The following is a 17,462-nucleotide window of genomic DNA, read 5'->3' on the forward strand; positions in this document are numbered from 1 at the left end:
ATGTTGTTGTTGTTAGTTGCGAAGTCGTGTCCAACCCATCGCAACCCTATGAACAATGTTCCTCCAGGCTTTCCTGTCCTCTACCATCTTCTGGAGTCCATTTAAGCTCACGCCTACTGCTTCAGTAACTCCATCCAGCCACCTCATTCTCTGTCGTCCCCTTCTTCTATTGCTCTCAATCTTTCCCAGCATTAGACTCTTCTCCAGTGAGTCCTTCCTCCTCATTAGGTGGCCAAAGTATTTGAGTTTTAGCTTCAGCATCTGGCCTTCTAAAGAGCAGTCAGGGTTGATCTCCTCTAGGACTGACTGGTTTGATCGCCTTGCAGTCCAAGGGACTCGCAGGAGTCTTCTCCAGCACCAGAGTTCAAAGGCCTCAATTCTTTTGCGCTCAGCCTTTCTTATGGTCCAACTTTCGCTGCCATACATTGCAACTGGGAAGACCATAGCCTTGACTATACGCACTTTTGTTGACAGGGTGATGTCTCTGCTTTTTAGTGTGCTGTCTAGATTTGCCATGTCTTTCCTCCCGAGGAGCAAGCGTCTTTTAATTTCTTGACTACAGTCCCCATCTGCAGTGATCTTGGAGCCCAGGAAAATAAAATCTGTCACTACCTCCATTTCTTCCCCATCTATTTGCCAGGAATTGAGAGGGCTGTATGCCATGATCTTGGTTTTCTTAATGTTTAGTTTCAACCCAACTTTTGCACTCTCCTTCTTCACTCGCAACAAGAGAGTCTTCAGTTCCTCTTCACTTTCTGCCATTAGAAAGTGAAGGGCAGCAATAGGTTACTTTAAACCTATTGGCTGCCACCTAGAGGCCAGGGTATAAATTGCTGCATTCGCAGCCCTGTTTCTCAGTTCAGTTCCTGCAAGCAATAAACAATGATCTTTGCTGAACTCACTCGCCTTGTCCGGTTAGTGAAGCCACGAACCCACTATCTAACAACAACAACAACAATAATAATGGAATAGAATAGAATAGAGTAGAATAGAATAGAAACTTTATTTCACTTAAATCTACACTAATCATCATACATTAAAATGAAATTCCATTACATTCAGCTCTAAAAAAATGCCATTATGTATATACCCCCCCACCCCCACATATATGACAGAGAGAAACATCACAGTCTAGTTTGAATGTATACATATACTTGGTGGGGAAAAAAGTATCCTGTGAATTTACAAGATGGATGGCATAAGTAACAAAGCTGTTACAGAATGTAGTAGTTCTGCTATAAATACTTTGAAACCTCTTTCCAGAGGAAAGCAAGAGGAAGAGACCATGAAGTGGATGTGTGGGATCTCTAACAATGCTTCGAAGCCATATCCTGAATAACAGGAAGTGAGCTTCCTATGATATTCTCAGCTGTCCTTGCCATTCTCTGTATGGACCTTCTATCTGAGACACTGCTACCACCAAACCAGACAGTGATGCTGTTTGTTAAAATGCTCTCAATCGTGCCTCTGTAAAAAGTGGCCAGGACAGAAGGAGAAAGATGTGCTCTTCTCATCTGACGCAGGAATGCAAACGCTGGTTTGCATGCTTCACTAAAGATAATGTATGAAGTGACCAGGTCAGATTGTTAGTTACCTGATCTCATCTGTTACATATTACACGTCAGTGCTTTTTACCTCTTGGTAGATTGGTTGCAAAACAGCCAGTTTCATACTTGCTTATTTCCAAAACATGTAGGATGTTCTCAATATTGAATTTTTTCCTTGTTGTTTTCAGCAAGGTGTTTTCATTACTGCATTGTTTGTGTAATTGCTTGTCAAATTCTTATTGAAGATAATAGAATTTATTTTGCATAATGGAAACCATAAAAGACTGTAATCAAAGCTGATCAGAGTATAAAAAGCAATCACCCTCTTAAGGTCTTTAATTATCTACTTCATAATTAACTGTTATTTTCTATTTACTGCAGGAGCTTCTTGAGACTTCATCATCTTCATTGGTTTTGCCAGCAGTTGATTGTCATGCTGTCAGTCATTTTTCAGGCCACCTCCAGAAGACTCTGAACTGGAACTTGGTAAACGTAGACAGCCCTGACATATCAAAACTAAGAATGAATATCTCCAAACCCAACTTATTTGAGATAAACCTACCACCAATCAGAAGGTATGAACTCTTATAAGGACTAGACATCTTGCATGCTTCCATAAAGCAGCTGAGAATTTTCTTAAATAGTGGGTCTTGTGTAAGAATAACGTCAATTGAAAAGCAGTTATGAGTTACAATAAGTAATGTATTTTCCTTAGATACAGGAAGATCCAACAGCCAAAGATTCTCCTATATTATTTTGGGATGCACACAAGTCCTTCCAAATTTTAAAAGAATACGTAGATGGAGTCATGGAAGAAAACTTATAAAGTATCAGAAGAAAGTATTCTGCTTCCCAATAGTGAGGAATATAATCATGGTGAAAGTAGGTTTCTTTGGTAGAGGTAGTCCCCAACTTAAAACAGTTCACTTAATGACCATTCAAAGTTACAATGGCATTGAAAAAAGTGACGATCATTTTTCAGACTTATGACCATTGCAGCATCCCCATGGTCATATGATTTACATTCAGATGCTTGACAACTGATTCACATTTATGAAGGCTGCAGTGTTCTGGGGTTATGTGAACACCTTTTGCAATCTTCTGATAAGCAAAGTTAATGGGGAAACCAGATTCACTTAACAACTGTTTTACTAATTTAACAACTGCAGTGATTCGCTTAACATACATGGCAAGAAAAGTCATAAAATGGGGCAAAAGTCACTTAACAAGTTTCTCACTTAGCAACATAAATTTTGGGCTCAATTGTGGGTATAGGTTGAGGACCACTTGTATATAAAATCCTAACATATCTGGAAAGAACCAACTTGAGAAAAACAGCTCCAGATTTTATGCTTAGTCTAGAAAATCCTGAAATGGTTTATGTAGGATATATTGGACACATTGAATGGATTTATTTATCTCAAATAGAAATTTCTCTCTCATTTGGTTTCTTTTTTTTGCCATGATCTCTCATTTTAGGCTGTTCTATAGGTGCTGTCAACAATCTTATTAAGTAAAAATCATTCAACTGAATCCTAAGTTATTAAGACTGGCAAAAACCTGATTATCTGTCTTACTCAATAAAAACTGTTCTGCTGTCAGTTTATTTTTAAGCAGTTTTTCCTTTTCTTTCTGAGAGAGCAAATTACTGCCCAAGCATTCAATTTCTTAGGGAGGAAATAATTGTAAATAAAAAACACAAACTAGACATGGCATGTTTACCTGGGTGCATTTCAACCTTAATTGTTGTTTTTGCTGTTGTTGTAGTCATTGTCGTCATCATCATCATCATCATCATCTCATTTTGAAATATTGTCTCCCAAGTGAAGGCTTAACTTACCCTTGTCCTTATTATTATTATTATTTATTAAATTTGTATACCGCCCTTCTCCCGAAGGACTCATGCTGTTATGTTATGCTGATTATTCTCCATTTTGCAGATTCAATGCAAGTCATTGGGATACATAAGCCACTATATGATTTTAAATGATACTAAAGTTGTTTTAATATTGCAGAAAGCAGGCCCAGCTTCTGAGACATATTAAACATTGTGATTGTTTTTAATATCCATAACTGTCAGCACTTTTTTATCCAAAATAATGTTCCTTTAGTGGATCCCCTATTTATTTCAGGATTATATAATTTGTCAAAACATTCACTGATAATGATGATTACAATACGATATCTTTGCTACAATATTTGAGTATGAAACCATATGTTTTATGTTTCCTCTTGAAAGTATATTAAATAATTTTTAAGTGAAATGTTTTTAAATGCAAAATATTTACCTATTAAATAGTTACTTTTGCAATATTTTAGTTTTCCTTTCAATATTTTTCATGCAGAAAATATGAACTTCCCACTCAAAACAAGCTCATGGAAAATGGTAGGTGATTAAATGAACTTACCTACAATGGGGAAAACCTTTGCCAAGGGATGAGATGATCAGTAAATATAAAAGGAAAAAGTGCTGTTGTTACGCTAGATAAGGATATTTTTGTTCATTTTTGTTCATTTACATATTTGAATTATACCAGCATAACTGCTCTATGGAAGACTCAAGATAACTAATAAAATGTAGGAACAATAGCAGAATATAAAAGGTAGAATTACAAATCAAAACCAACAATGTATACTCCAAAGGTATCCATTATGGGACTTCGGCTTGCATATAAACTAATATCCCTACAAGTTACACTGCTTTATTTGAGAGCTTTGCCCAATCCTTTGGGCATGAAATAAATCATCAGGCTTACTAAAGTTGATAGCCCTTCTTTCCAAGAACAAGTGTGAAGAACACTAGTTTAGTGGAGTGGGCAACCTTATAGTGACTAGAGGGAGCTTGAAGTTACAGTGGCATTGAAAAGCATGACTTACAATTTATTCTTGCAGTTACAACCATCACAATACCTCCACAGTCACATGACCAAAATGCTGGTGCTTGGCAACCAGCATGTATTTACGATACTTGCAGCATCCCAGTGTCATGGGATTGCCATTTGCAGCCTTCTCAGCTGACTTCCAACAAGTAAAATCAATGGGGAAAGTCAGATTTGCTTAACCATTGCATGATTCATGTAACTGCAATGATTCGCTTAACTACCATTGCAAAAAAGGTTGCAAAATAGGGCATGTAAAAACTTTTTTGCTTAGTAACACAAATTCTGATCCCAAAAATGGTTGTAAGTCAAGGACTACCTGTAATAGATACGGTTGACATTTAAGAAGATCCTGAAGACTCTAACAATCAGGGAAAAGTTTTTGTTTCTGTTTTCCTGGATTTTAGATTTTGGAAGATATTTTAAGCCTATTTGGGGCATATTCAACAATGTTCAACAATGTATTACCTAACTCAAAATGGCAGAAAATGACTGCTAATTTTCAGTTGTTTTGATCACAGTGAACTCTGGAATTAGAAAGATGTAACGGTAGGTTTCATAGACTTGTCTACAATACAGTTTTATGTGTATAAGGCATACATCTGTGGTATTGTGATGGAATGTGCACCTGCAGCAGCAAAGGAGGAGAATTTTGCCAACTCAGAATGTTCCCAGAGGAAGACCTGGGTCAAGAGTCTGCACAGTCCTGAGCTGGAGAACTTGAGGGGAGGAAGAGGCTCAGAGTAACCATTCCCTAGAATCTCTCAGGATATATATAGTAGCTTAGTTATAGCTTTAATGTGGCAAGATTCTATTAGATGTAAGCAGATAAAGTATTGGACTTGATTGGATCTCGCTGTCTCATATGGGGGCCTGAGCCTGGCATGTATATACAGATAGTCCTTGACTATCCGCAATTATTGGAAATTATGATGGACGTTCCTGAAGTTCGAGTTCCAATGGACACAACTACCACTGCTTCGTGGACATGTGACTGCATTTCAGCTGCTTAGTAACTGATTTGCATTGATGGCTATTTGCAGTGTTCCATGGTCATTTGACCACGTTTTATGGTGGTTTTGCCAAATATCAGTGCTTCCTTTTTTTTGGCAAAACTTGCCCCTAGTGATCCATTGGTTGACTTAACTACTGCAGTGTTTCCTTAACAACTGTGGTGATTTCTTTATGACCATCACATAAAAACATTGTAAAATTGAGTCGGTCATGGGGGTGACCAGAGTTATGATCATCATGACTTACAACAATGATGGGCAGGCTCCATTACAACCTTAACTTGAGGACTACCTGTAATTTCCAACAATTTTCTTTGAAGCTCTTGAATCATTTCCATAATACTTAAATCTCTAAATCTTTTGAATTTCTTGCATCTGATGATATGCAAAAAGCTTTAGGGCAACTCAATGTTCCTCTCCTGTATTGCTAAATTTCAATTTAACTATGTAAAAATGAACTTCCAGAGATTAATAATAGGGGGTACATATTTCACTATATTCCAAACTATGAATTTAATAGCATTAATAAACTATTATAAACTATTATAACATTATTCTGTTTTACAGATGAAATAATTGGAAGGTTTATCAGATCTTTGCAGCAACAAGGAATTCCATTTTTAGCCATTTATACAGCAAAACAACCATCACAGGTCAGTACTTCCCCAAAACCTGAAATATAAAATGTCATGCTGCAATTTAATTCCTTTGCCTACCAGTGATGTACAAAATGAACTGGTGATAGATATCCAATCACAATTGTGCCAAAGTAGCTGCAATTTAGCCCACTGATTCCTGTGGAAGGGGAATTTAAAAACCCAAGATGGCAGTCATGATCGTGTGATCAAAAGTGCTCCCCTTTTATACATTGTCAATTGTGTGACAAATGTAAAAAAGGGACAGAGACCTCAAATCCTGAAGAAATTTCTGATTACTTTAAAATTATGAAAACTGGGTGACACAATGAAGTCACTATATATCACTAATGGGGACATGTTTCTGCAAATTACTTTTTGCTGTAATGTATTTGTTTTTCACATTCCACAAGAGAACTGTGATTAAAATGGTATTGATTTAAAACAAAGGTTTAAAGCTTCAGCATTTTATTGCTTAAAACTATTGCCCCTGTTGTTAACAACCTGAAACTTGATGAACTCTATAAATGTGCCAGATTTCAAATAAATCTGATTAAAATGGCAAGAGGTACAGCAAGTTCCAATTAGAGCATATAATATACTTCTGTCCAATAAAAACTATTAAAGTGTTTTATTAGGGGTTACTGTTAATGAAATCCTGAATTGTGCTTCTGAAGTTATTATTTCTCCCTGATTAAAGCTTGCAGCAATTTTATTCTAAGAGTAAAATATTGTTCTCCAAAGGTGCTATCAAGAGGCCTTTATGCATAAAATCTTCTGTTACAGTTTAGGAATGTGTCCTAATGAATACTATGTTAATGATAGCATAAATGAATGTTAGTTTGTGATAACATGTGCAGTTGTGCCTCTTCTTTTTAGTTCACCACCATTTGTAGTGAAAAGCAGAACAATATTGGTAATGAATCAAATGTGCACAGAGGGGGTGAGGCAAAGACAAGTGATGAAATATCCATTGTGACATTGTGACACAAACCTATATCATTTATATGTTTAAATGCTACTTATACAAGTAGAAAAATCCAGTGATTCCATTGCAATATAATAATGCACATTTTGGCATCAACATATGTAGGAAGAGATGCCTAAGGGGAGGTTGTTTGCCTTGTGGATCACAGAACCCCAAGTGGATGTTAGTAGATGATTCCTGCCTAAGAACAACTTGTGCGGACAAAGCTTTGGGCACCAGAACAAGTCTGCTCTTTCAAACATAGGAATACTGTCTATTTTGTCTCTTTAATTGATTATTAATGCTGGGATGAAAGGATTGGTTTTGAGCTAAATGGTTAGACTTGGGGCCCAGAGTTTACATCTCTCTTTTCTCTCAATTTCAGACAGAAATTTGTCTGTTAGTTATTCCCCAGTTGTAGAGATTAAAAAACAAAATAAAACAAAAAATGATAGAAAGAAAACATAGAAACATTTTTTCGTGTGTGTGTGTGTGTGTGTGTGTGTGTGTGTGTGCGTGCTCTCAAGTCAATTTTTGACTCCTGGAAATTGCCTTGCAGTTTTCTTGGAAATACTGTTCAGAAGTGGTTTGCCATTGTTTTCTTCCTAGGACTGAGGAAGAGTGCTAGTCCAAGGTCACCCAGCTGGCTTTGTTCCTAAGATGAAACTAGAACTTCCAGTTTCCCAGTTTCTAGCTTGATGCCTTAACCACTTTATCCTTCTTCATTTATGGGTCAATTGCTCAAATGAATGCTTGTTGTTTAATATAGGAAGTTCATTTTGATTTCTGTTGTGGAATTATCCCTTAAATATATCATATAGGGGCTGAAAAAAGCTAGGTAATCATTATATGTTGGATACAGAGATAAACAACTGTATTTCTTTGATGCCACCTATTTGTTGCCATTGATTCCTATTGATTATTTTGAACCATATAATTTAAATGGAAGTGGCATTTTATTAAATGCCCATACAGCTATGTAGCAGTATACCTGACTCACTTACATACAGGCTACCTTCTATTAGAAGATCATCAAACTGTAAAGAAACGAGAAGAAACTGACTTACACTAGAGCAGGTACCACATTGCCTTTGTTCACAGGGTCAATCAAATGGTGATGTTTCTCATTTCCTATCACATCAACCACTCTTTAGGATTTTCTGATACGTTTGTCTTTGTTTTTTGCCCAAAATGAACCACACTTGCTCAAGATACAACTACCTAGTAATAATAATAATAATAATAATAATAATAATAATAATAATAATAATAATAATAATAATAATAATAATATAAAGTTGGAAGGGACCTTGGAGGTCATCTAGTCCAACCCCCTGCTCAGGCAGGAAACCCTATACCATTTCAGGCAAATGGCTGTCCAGTCTCTTCTTAAAAACCTCCAGTGTTGGAGCATTCACCACCTCTGGAGGCAGGTTGTTCCACTGGTTAATTGTTCTAACTGTCAGGAAGTTTCTCCTTAGATCTAGGTTGCTTCTCTCCTTGACTAGTTTCCATCCGTTGCTTCTTGTCCTGCTTTCAGGTGCTTTGGAGAATAGCTTGACTCCCTCTTCTTTGTGGTAGCCCCTGAGATATTGTATCTACCTGAAGGCTGAGAGAAGCAAATTTGTACCTGTTCATTTTGCAGCAGTACCAGAAAGTTCACTGTTGTCTTTGCTCATCAATTCAATTTCCCACTTTAATTGCTAATCATCCCTTCCTTTAAACATTAACATCTATATTTTCCCCTTGCAAAGCTTAGCTAGGTTTGGAACCTTTTGAAAGACTCATACTCTTACTTTCTCAGTATATTGCTGATGGAATACTTTTATCCTGTTCATTGTGCTGAAAATCAGCATGCCTGATCAGGCATGAATTATGGGTAAAAGAACCACTGCCAGTTCACTGAAAATACAGAGGAACAGCCAGTGGGGAACATCCCAAATCTTTGTGGAAGCTGGCAGACCAATATTCTCTGTTATTATTACTTACACTTAATTTTTGTCCTTCCATCAGAAATTTTTCTGTCCTTGTTTCACACACACATTGCACAAAACCACAGGACAGCAGGAAAAAACAAAAATGGAACATCTGGACTAATCTCATTTCTGCATCAGCTTGTAAGTTCTAGCTCTGAGTCTGAGAAAGAACTTCAGGTTAACCATATTTTCCAAGGGCAAAAGATAGGATGGAGGGGGCCACTCCCAATAACTAACTTTCAGTATAAGGCATGGGAAAACAGCCTTTCTTCCAATGTTGAAATGTTTCCAGGTTCCTATTGGATATGCCAATAAACTGTCTAAGTGTGTTCTATAGGAGTTGTCCACAGGTATGGTTTAAAAAAAGTTAAAATGGTAGACACAATGGTGTGGATGAAGCTCTGCCTAATTTTTATGTGCATCTTACATATAATAAACATTTTAAAAATGGGGGGGGGAATTCAATCACCATTCTAGCCATCATCTAGACATTTTCAACCATATGTGATTTTGGCTAATGTGACTGATAAAAAAACTTTGTACTTTTACAATTGTATTGCTATTCAAAAAGCTGATCTGCTGATCAACAAAAAAATAGTGAAGTTACCAAAACAGGCATTTTTGATACCCTTCACTATCTTGTTTAATCCATCCTACCAATGACTTAGCAACCAACTCAACAAGAAGATTCCTTCTAATAGTGTAGCTAATTTTAGGATTTCCAAAAGACAGTGGAGAAGTAGAAATTAAACATCTTTTTTGCCAAAAGTACTCCATCTTCCTCATCTGTATTATGGTTGGAAATATCTAGGACAAATGGAGATGGCCAGAAGTAAAGATAGCAGCCAACACAACTGACAGGATGACAAGAGATGGGGGTGGGGTCTATCTATTAAAACGTTAATCTTCTGTCTTTGTGAAATGTAAGCCAACATAACATTGAATTAACTCTGGTCTTAAACTAGTAGATCATTTATTGTTGATTTTTAAGAATCACTACTGAATATTGTTAGTTCAATCCTGAGATAGTGAAATGGCTTAAGATAGAAGAAAAAAGAGAATTAACATTTTTAATGAAGTTTTGTAAAATGGACTAATCTTCACAATTTGCTTTAACAAGATATAGAAACTGACAGGAGAAAAGCAATAAGATGAGCTAGGGGGTCTTTTTAGTGACAGGTTACCTGGCTGCTTTCAAATCAAGATAGATAGGTTTTAATGTGCTTCAATAGCTGTACGGAAGATGGACTGCATCTAATTTGTTTAAATACTGGGAAGAGGATTGTTAATTTATCTAAAAGTATAATATGGCCCTTTCCAAATGCTGACAGTAATTAACTAGGGCAACCTTTCCCAATCCTGTGCTTTCGTAAGATGCATTCACAATGCATCTGGAAGGCAGGAAGTAAAAGAAAACCATGATGAATTATGAAATCTTCAAAGTCACTGAGCTATATCTTTTGCATTGGAGCATAATAATTGTGTACATTTCAAAAGGATTGAAGTTCATATGGGACCTGCATTCAGTGGTGTAGAACCAAAATAGCTGAGATTGATCTGGCCTGTAAAGTAATTGTCGCAATTGATCCAGGTGATTAAAAAGCCTGGCCTGAAGCAGACAGCCTGATTGGTATACAGAGGAAGGATTTTAAACAGATATATTAAAGAAAAGGCAGGGAAGATGATTTTCCTCTATGGATTCTGTTGTGCGATTCAGGCTTCTGTGATCAATAGCCGCTTGGTATAGTTATTGAAATTTGAGCTATGTCATTTCACAATTAGTGTAGACTTTTAAAAGCAGACTGGTAGTTCCCTTAATCCTCCTCTCTGTTTGGCAGATCTTAAGTCTTCCTGTAAGTACAGTATTGTTTACATAGTTTGGAATATGATACATATTTACAGTTGCTTGAGGGGTTTTTAATAATTATTCTGGTGCCCTTGAGGAGAAGCTTCATTTCCCTGAAGTTATTATATGACTTACATTAAATGGCTGGAGGCATAGATACAGTATCTGTGATATTCATGGTTATAAAGTGATTACAAATGCATCATGATGTCATTGATTAAATGACGTGATTATGTGATTGCTGTCTGATGCCAAAAATGTAAGTTGCATTATTGTATGTCAAGACCTAAATATAGTCATCTGCACCTGCTACCCCTTATACCACCTGCCACCAGTGGCTGGAGAACGTCTTTATGTTGTGGAACTGTTTTTCAAAATATAAAGCTTCCTGTCTCACTAGACCAGGGGTGTCAAACTGCCAGCCTGCGGGCTGGATGCGTCATGCCGAAATCGCATCCACCCCATTGCTGGCAATGGAAAAAAAGTCATGATATGTCGCGACACATCACGTGATGTTGCGAGTTTGACATCCCTGCACTAGACTATTTTTAAATTATTTGAGTAAAACAAATCAGTGGAACAACCTGCCCCCAGGAGCTGTGAATGTTCCAACACTAGAAGTTTTTAAGAAGAGATTGGAGAGCCATTTGTCTGAAATGGTATAGGGTTTCCTGCCTGAGCAGGGGGTTGGACTAGATGACCTCCAACGTCCCTTCCAACTTTATTGTTATTGTTATTGTTGTTGTTATTATTATTAAAAATTAAATAGTATGCAGCCTTCTGCAAAGTGCAAACTCATAGCAGTACTTGAACTTCTAAGACAGGGGTAGGCAACCTTGGTTCTTTTATGACTCATGGACTTCAACTCCCAGAATTCCTTTTTTAAAAAACAAGTTTTATTAATTTTCTAATTTTACATCCAAATATTTTTGAAGCAATGTGGTGGTTGGGTGATCAAAAGTTAACAATAACAAATAACAAAATCTTTTGTAATCAGCTCAGGTTACATCAACAAGAGTTCCCTCTCCAGTTCCCTTAATTATGATAATATAATCAAATCCATACATTTCTAATTATGACACAATCAATTAGAACAATTTTCAATATATTTTCACTTATACAAATCCATGTCGTGTTTTAAATTTTACCTAATTGCAATACAGTGTTCCAAAATAGCCTAAAGTATCTAGAAAACTTAATTTTCGGGTAACCCTCATTTCCCCTATTTGATTATATAATAATTATCATGTCTAAAATACAAACATTGTTCATTTCAGTGCATTCGTATTTTATACAAATATATTCTATTCATCATCTTAATAGTTCATCAATTATTGAAAAAAATCTTTTGTTATATCATTCCAAATTCTATGATATAATTCAAGGTTGTGTTCAAATAGCTACTTTTCCTTTCCCTTAGAAATCTAAAATCTAAATCTAAAATCAATTTATACCTTTTGAAGACTTCCCTTGGTCCATTTAAAGAAAACGTTAAGCTCTGTCATTAGAAATCCCAGCAAGTAGGAAAAAAAACCCATTTTTAAAAATCTAACTCTAGCCTTCTTTTTGTGCCAAACAGGCTTCCATATCAGTGCCTTTAAATTCTCAAATGCGTCTCCCTTTCTTCCTACACATATTGTTTGAGTCCAGGGAAACCAACTAATTGTCAGTTTTTCAAAAGAATTATCCCCTTTATAATCATTAAATTGTTGCTTAAATAAATCAATTCTCAATGTTTGGTGTAGTATAGTTGTCATTAGTTCAATCTGATCTTCTTCTTCTTCCAGTTCCATCTGGCTCAGGTAAGAGGTCATGTCTGGTGTTTTAGTTATTGTTTGGTTGGCTAGATTCTCAATGTACTGTATTTGAAAGCCTCTGGCATCCTCCATCTTAGTGTTGCTTTCTTCAGCTTCTGTTGTTTTTTTAATTGTAGATAGGATAGTAGGTTCCCGTAAAAATAAGGATTTTTTTAATAGCCCAAGAGTTCCAAAAGTACAAATAAGATTGCTTAATTATTCAGTTAATGATTTCCATTTCTTTTAAGGCTTTAAGATTTTAATTCCCTAAGTAAGTAGTCGCCGTTCTTTCAAGAGGGGGGGAAGACAAGTTTCAGGAAAGTCCCACAGGAAAATAGTTGGGGGAGTAAGAAAGGTAATATCTCACCCAAATCCTCCAGATTGCTTTGTAGTGCTTGATGGTGCTTTTGGCTTTTGGCAGAGAACGGCTTAATGATCGGCCATATTAATGGGCGATCTCTTCTTCTTCAGGCCAGAGGAGCTGCTCTGGATCAAACAGAGGGCTTCCGCCCTTCCGCAATTACAGGGAGGGTCTCCTCATGGTGATTGCCCCTCCAGGGCAACTTTCGACCCTTTTCAGGGTCCTCCGAGGAAGAAAGATTGCATGGTGGGGAGAAGGTTCTTCTCACATGTCCGCTGGCGCTGCGCATGCAAACCAGAAGCCAACTCCCAGAATTCCTGAGCCAGCCAGAAATTCTGGGAGTTGAAGTCCACGAGTCATAAAAGAGCCAAGGTTGCCTACCCTTGTTCTAAGAGAACCGCTGGATTTCACAAGAAAACAAGGAAGGGAAGATGTGTTTTACTCTACTCTGAAATAACACCCTAATTAATTGGGAAATACCGGTACATATTTTCATAAACTGAAATAATCAAGGGCACCTGCTCAGTCCATCACATTTGTCAAAATGATGCAAGGAAGCACAGGCCTTTTCCAAGTGCATGCAGTGTCATGGGGCGCATCCTAAAAGAGGTAGAGGTTTCATCACATGATTCACAATGATCACATGAACACATGACATGATCCATTTTTGGCATCTGTCCTGTGGACACCATTGATAAAAACTTATCTGTTTCTTTAAACAAAGAGTTAAGAAGGCCTAAGAAAATACAACACAATGCAGAGACAATTATTTCTCCAATCTTGTTCAAGGGTCAGGATCTTAGCTGGAGCACCACAAGTATTGAAATCTACAAAGCCAATTTTATACAACTTAGGGAAGTTACATTTGTCAGCCCTACAATATAGACCAGACTATAAGACCAATGATAAATAGGTCAGGACTACATTTACTGCAACAGCTACAATAATAGAGTCTTGTAAATCTGAATGTGCTTCCCCCCTCCCTCCATTTCATTTCATGGGAGGGGCTTGTCTGAGATGTTTTCTCATGTTACTTCCTTGGCCTGGGCTCAGGCCCCTGTTATCTGATCTTTGTCTTGGTACAAGCTCTTCCTCCCCCATTCAAGAACATTCCATATTTCCACTGCATATTTTAGCTTACATTGGCAATGCAAGCAAAATTTCCCTTGTTAATCATTAGGTCTGTGCAACCTTATAATCTCAAAAACAAAAAGGTCATCTGGAGCCCTCAAAGATACTCATGTAATTACCTGTCTGCAAGTCTTTGGTTCTGTCACACCTTTCCTTTTTGTTTCCTTCTCTGAGCACTGATTTGCATTTAAAAAAAACACTAAATGGTAGCATGTAGCTGTAAAAATACACTTAATTATTTGCTCGCTAGATCAGCTAGATTCCTCCTTATAATGCAAAGAACACTTTAGAATCATTACAGCTGAACTGTTTCAAGGTACTTGAAGCTAAATATATGTCACTATTAAGAAGGTTAACAGTGTCTTGGCAAGACACAAGATGAAAGGAAGAGTGGAAGTTACTAGCTTGTTATTATTATCTATAGGTTAATAAAGTATGATATCTAAAACAATTATTTCTGCCTTAAAACTTTTTTCCCAACACAGAAGTTGTCATTTCTTTAACTTTAGAATAAATTCATTTTCTTTAAGTGACATTTGTCCTGTACTTTTATAAATTAGCGTAAACAGATAGTTCATAGAAAACATGAAGGCTTCTGGAGCTAGGTTGAAAAACTCTAGATGACTTTAGATGGCAGCAGGAAAAAATAGAAACCTCCCTGTTGTCATCTAGTAATCACCTAAGAGTTAACAGTGTAGTATGGTAGTTAAAAGCACCAGGTTAGAAAGCAGGAGACTATGAGTTTTAGTCCTACCTTAGGCATGAAGCTATCTCTACAATTTGGCCAATCACTCTCTCTCAACCAAAATGAGAAGGAAAGACAAACCACCTCCAAAATGTTGCAAAACAACAACAACAAAAATAACTGTATAGAATTCTCCAGACTGTTGCCAGGAATCAAGACTGATTCAAAAGCTACATATAATTTGAATTTGTGCATCTCTGCCAACTTGGAAAACCTAGTTTGTGCTCATTACCTGGAATGTATCATTTTTCTCTCCAAATTTCCAGAGCTGATGCCATTCATATTGTGACAGTTCTCCCAGAATTTTTGTTTGGACATTTGGCAAAAATGACTAAATGATTGTTCAAGTCAGCTGCACAAAAAGAAAGGTGACTTTCTTTAGCAAAAATTTGCAAACTAATGCAGAAATGGGATGAATTGCATTCAAGTTAAAGAAAAATAAGGATTTTAAAGGACTTTGAAATGGCCTATTCCTCTGTAATCCCAGCTTGGAACTTCCTAACAATCATGCTATTTTGTCATGCCATTGAAAAGAAGGGAGTCAAACCTGCCCATTTTTCAGGATCAGCTTCTAATGCAACTTTTAATAACGCAAGGAGCAGTTTATTCATTGTAATGGATAGGCAACACCTTCCTGTGATCATCTTCCAAAACAAATTTTCATTCATATCTTTCGGTGGCTGCTTTTGTTTTGCAGCTTTAGATGGTGCCCATTTAGTGTATGTGTAAGTCACAATTCCAGCCAGCAAAGCCTTCTAATGGCTTATAGCCTGCTGTGCTCAAAGTCACTCATGAATGTGAGTGAGTGCATTTTCAAGAAGTGCTACATTTCTTAAAAGTTTCATTTCATCTCTGTGAAAAGCCAAAGCAGCCATTCCAATTTCAACATGTTGAGGTAAATCCTGTTTTGAAAATACAGCACCTGCTGTGTGCCTGCAAATGCAGCCTCTGTTACCTCCATTTACTCTAGTCTTCTTGTGAATAGTAACTAATCTGACACTCTGCAGCATCCACCTGGTTGCCTGATCTGCATTTACTTCTGAGATTTCATTTCCTTGGACTAAAGTTCCTCTCCTTTATGCCTAAATGCCAGGCCCTACACACTGTGATACTGTTCGCATTCCTTTTTGTAAAAATATGTATATTTACTTCCAACTGAATCTTCTACAGAATCTGCTTGTAGAATGAATTTTTAACCACAGGTGGGTTTTTGAAGCTAGATATTGATCTTCAATTATTTATTTTCTATATGTTGACTTTTTGATATAAAAGGATGGTGTATTGATTTTAAGAGGACAAAAGGCTACTTTTCTGGAAGCATAGATAAGCATTAACATTTCTATCCCTTGTTCAAGACATAAATATTGAAGGACATACTTCATGTTCATTCAGTGCTATTCTATGCCTAACTTGACCAAGTCCTTAAGAATTCAGCTGGACTTTATTTTACTATATAGGCATGCAGCTGAAGAATGCCTATGATTTTACTGATTTAAATTTTCAAGCAATTGGAATTTATAGTGTTCCTTGCGTGCTATGAGCATTCTTGAGGGTGAGAATCTAACATGAGCAATGATTAGTGAAGCAGGTTGTATAATTATAACAGAAAAGATATTTATTTATAAATAATATAAGAATAAACAAAGCCTAGCAGCTAAAAAAACCCCAAGAATATGTGCTCCTGTAGGTCTCCTATTTGTGCACTGACTAGAAGACCTCCAAGATCTCTTCCAAGTCATTCTGTATTCTATTCTGTAAGAAAAGTAGAAAGACTTGACCTCAGATTATCATCTCTTAAATGAAGAGTCAGCAGAGCAATAAAAAAAACGGACAGAGTTGAAGTCCTTAACTTTCTATTTAATCATTACTGCTTCCTCCTGGTCAGTAGGTAATGAGGTATGGAAGAATCAATGGCATTAGACTTGTTACCTTCCAACCACAGACATCTTAATTTCCACATCAATCTTTGCAAGTTGTTTCCTCTCAATTTTTACTAAATAAGTATTAAGAACTAATGCTTAACTCTTTTTTAATGAATTGCTTGATGGAAATACCCCTCCAACAGACCTGAAAGAAATACTTTGTTATCATTGTAAAAATATTTAATACTATTTTTTTAGTCCAGAGCACTTTTCTGAAAGTTCAAAACAATTCCACATTTTCGTCCTATGATACAGATATTCCATTGTTGTATGTGTCATTATAATCCTGTGAAATTTTAAACTATACTCAGAAATTGTATGCAGAGTATACTGGGATTGTTATCAATTTTTTATGGATCCAAGTAAGAGAAACTTTTCTTTATGTGCTGGGGCTGGATTTATTAAATGCTTGTGGGCCAAATAGTCCCTGAGCCTGAAAAGATACATCCTTTGATGGATTAAAGAAGTTGTAACTTTGGCCCTTATTCCATTTGCTTCTTGCCGTTTCTGATGTATCAATAACTGCATTTTGCAATTTGAGCATCTCTCACATTGACACCAACCTTCCCTAAGCTAGTGCACTCCAGATGAGTTTTCATAAACATCCATCTTCCTCAGTTACCATAGTAATTGTCTCATAGTTT

The 17,462-nt window shown here is 36.6% G+C and overlaps 1 protein-coding gene across 1 annotated transcript in view; it reads left to right on the forward strand.

The window, feature by feature from the left end:
• Positions 1 to 17,462, forward strand: part of LOC310642657 (V-type proton ATPase subunit S1-like) — a gene marked incomplete at its 5' end in the record, with an annotated part of 82,342 nt that overhangs the window by 45,526 nt on the left and 19,354 nt on the right. Inside the window, 3 exons of the mRNA XM_083366543.1 lie at positions 1,929 to 2,122; positions 3,893 to 3,933; positions 6,007 to 6,092. Of these exons, the coding sequence (XP_083222669.1) occupies positions 1,929 to 2,122; positions 3,893 to 3,933; positions 6,007 to 6,092 (321 nt within the window). The remainder of the gene's footprint in view (positions 1 to 1,928; positions 2,123 to 3,892; positions 3,934 to 6,006; positions 6,093 to 17,462) is intronic.

Source organism: Vipera ursinii, assembly GCF_947247035.1.
Source record: "Vipera ursinii genome assembly, chromosome: 6".
Classification (NCBI taxonomy): Eukaryota; Metazoa; Chordata; class Lepidosauria; order Squamata; family Viperidae; genus Vipera; species Vipera ursinii.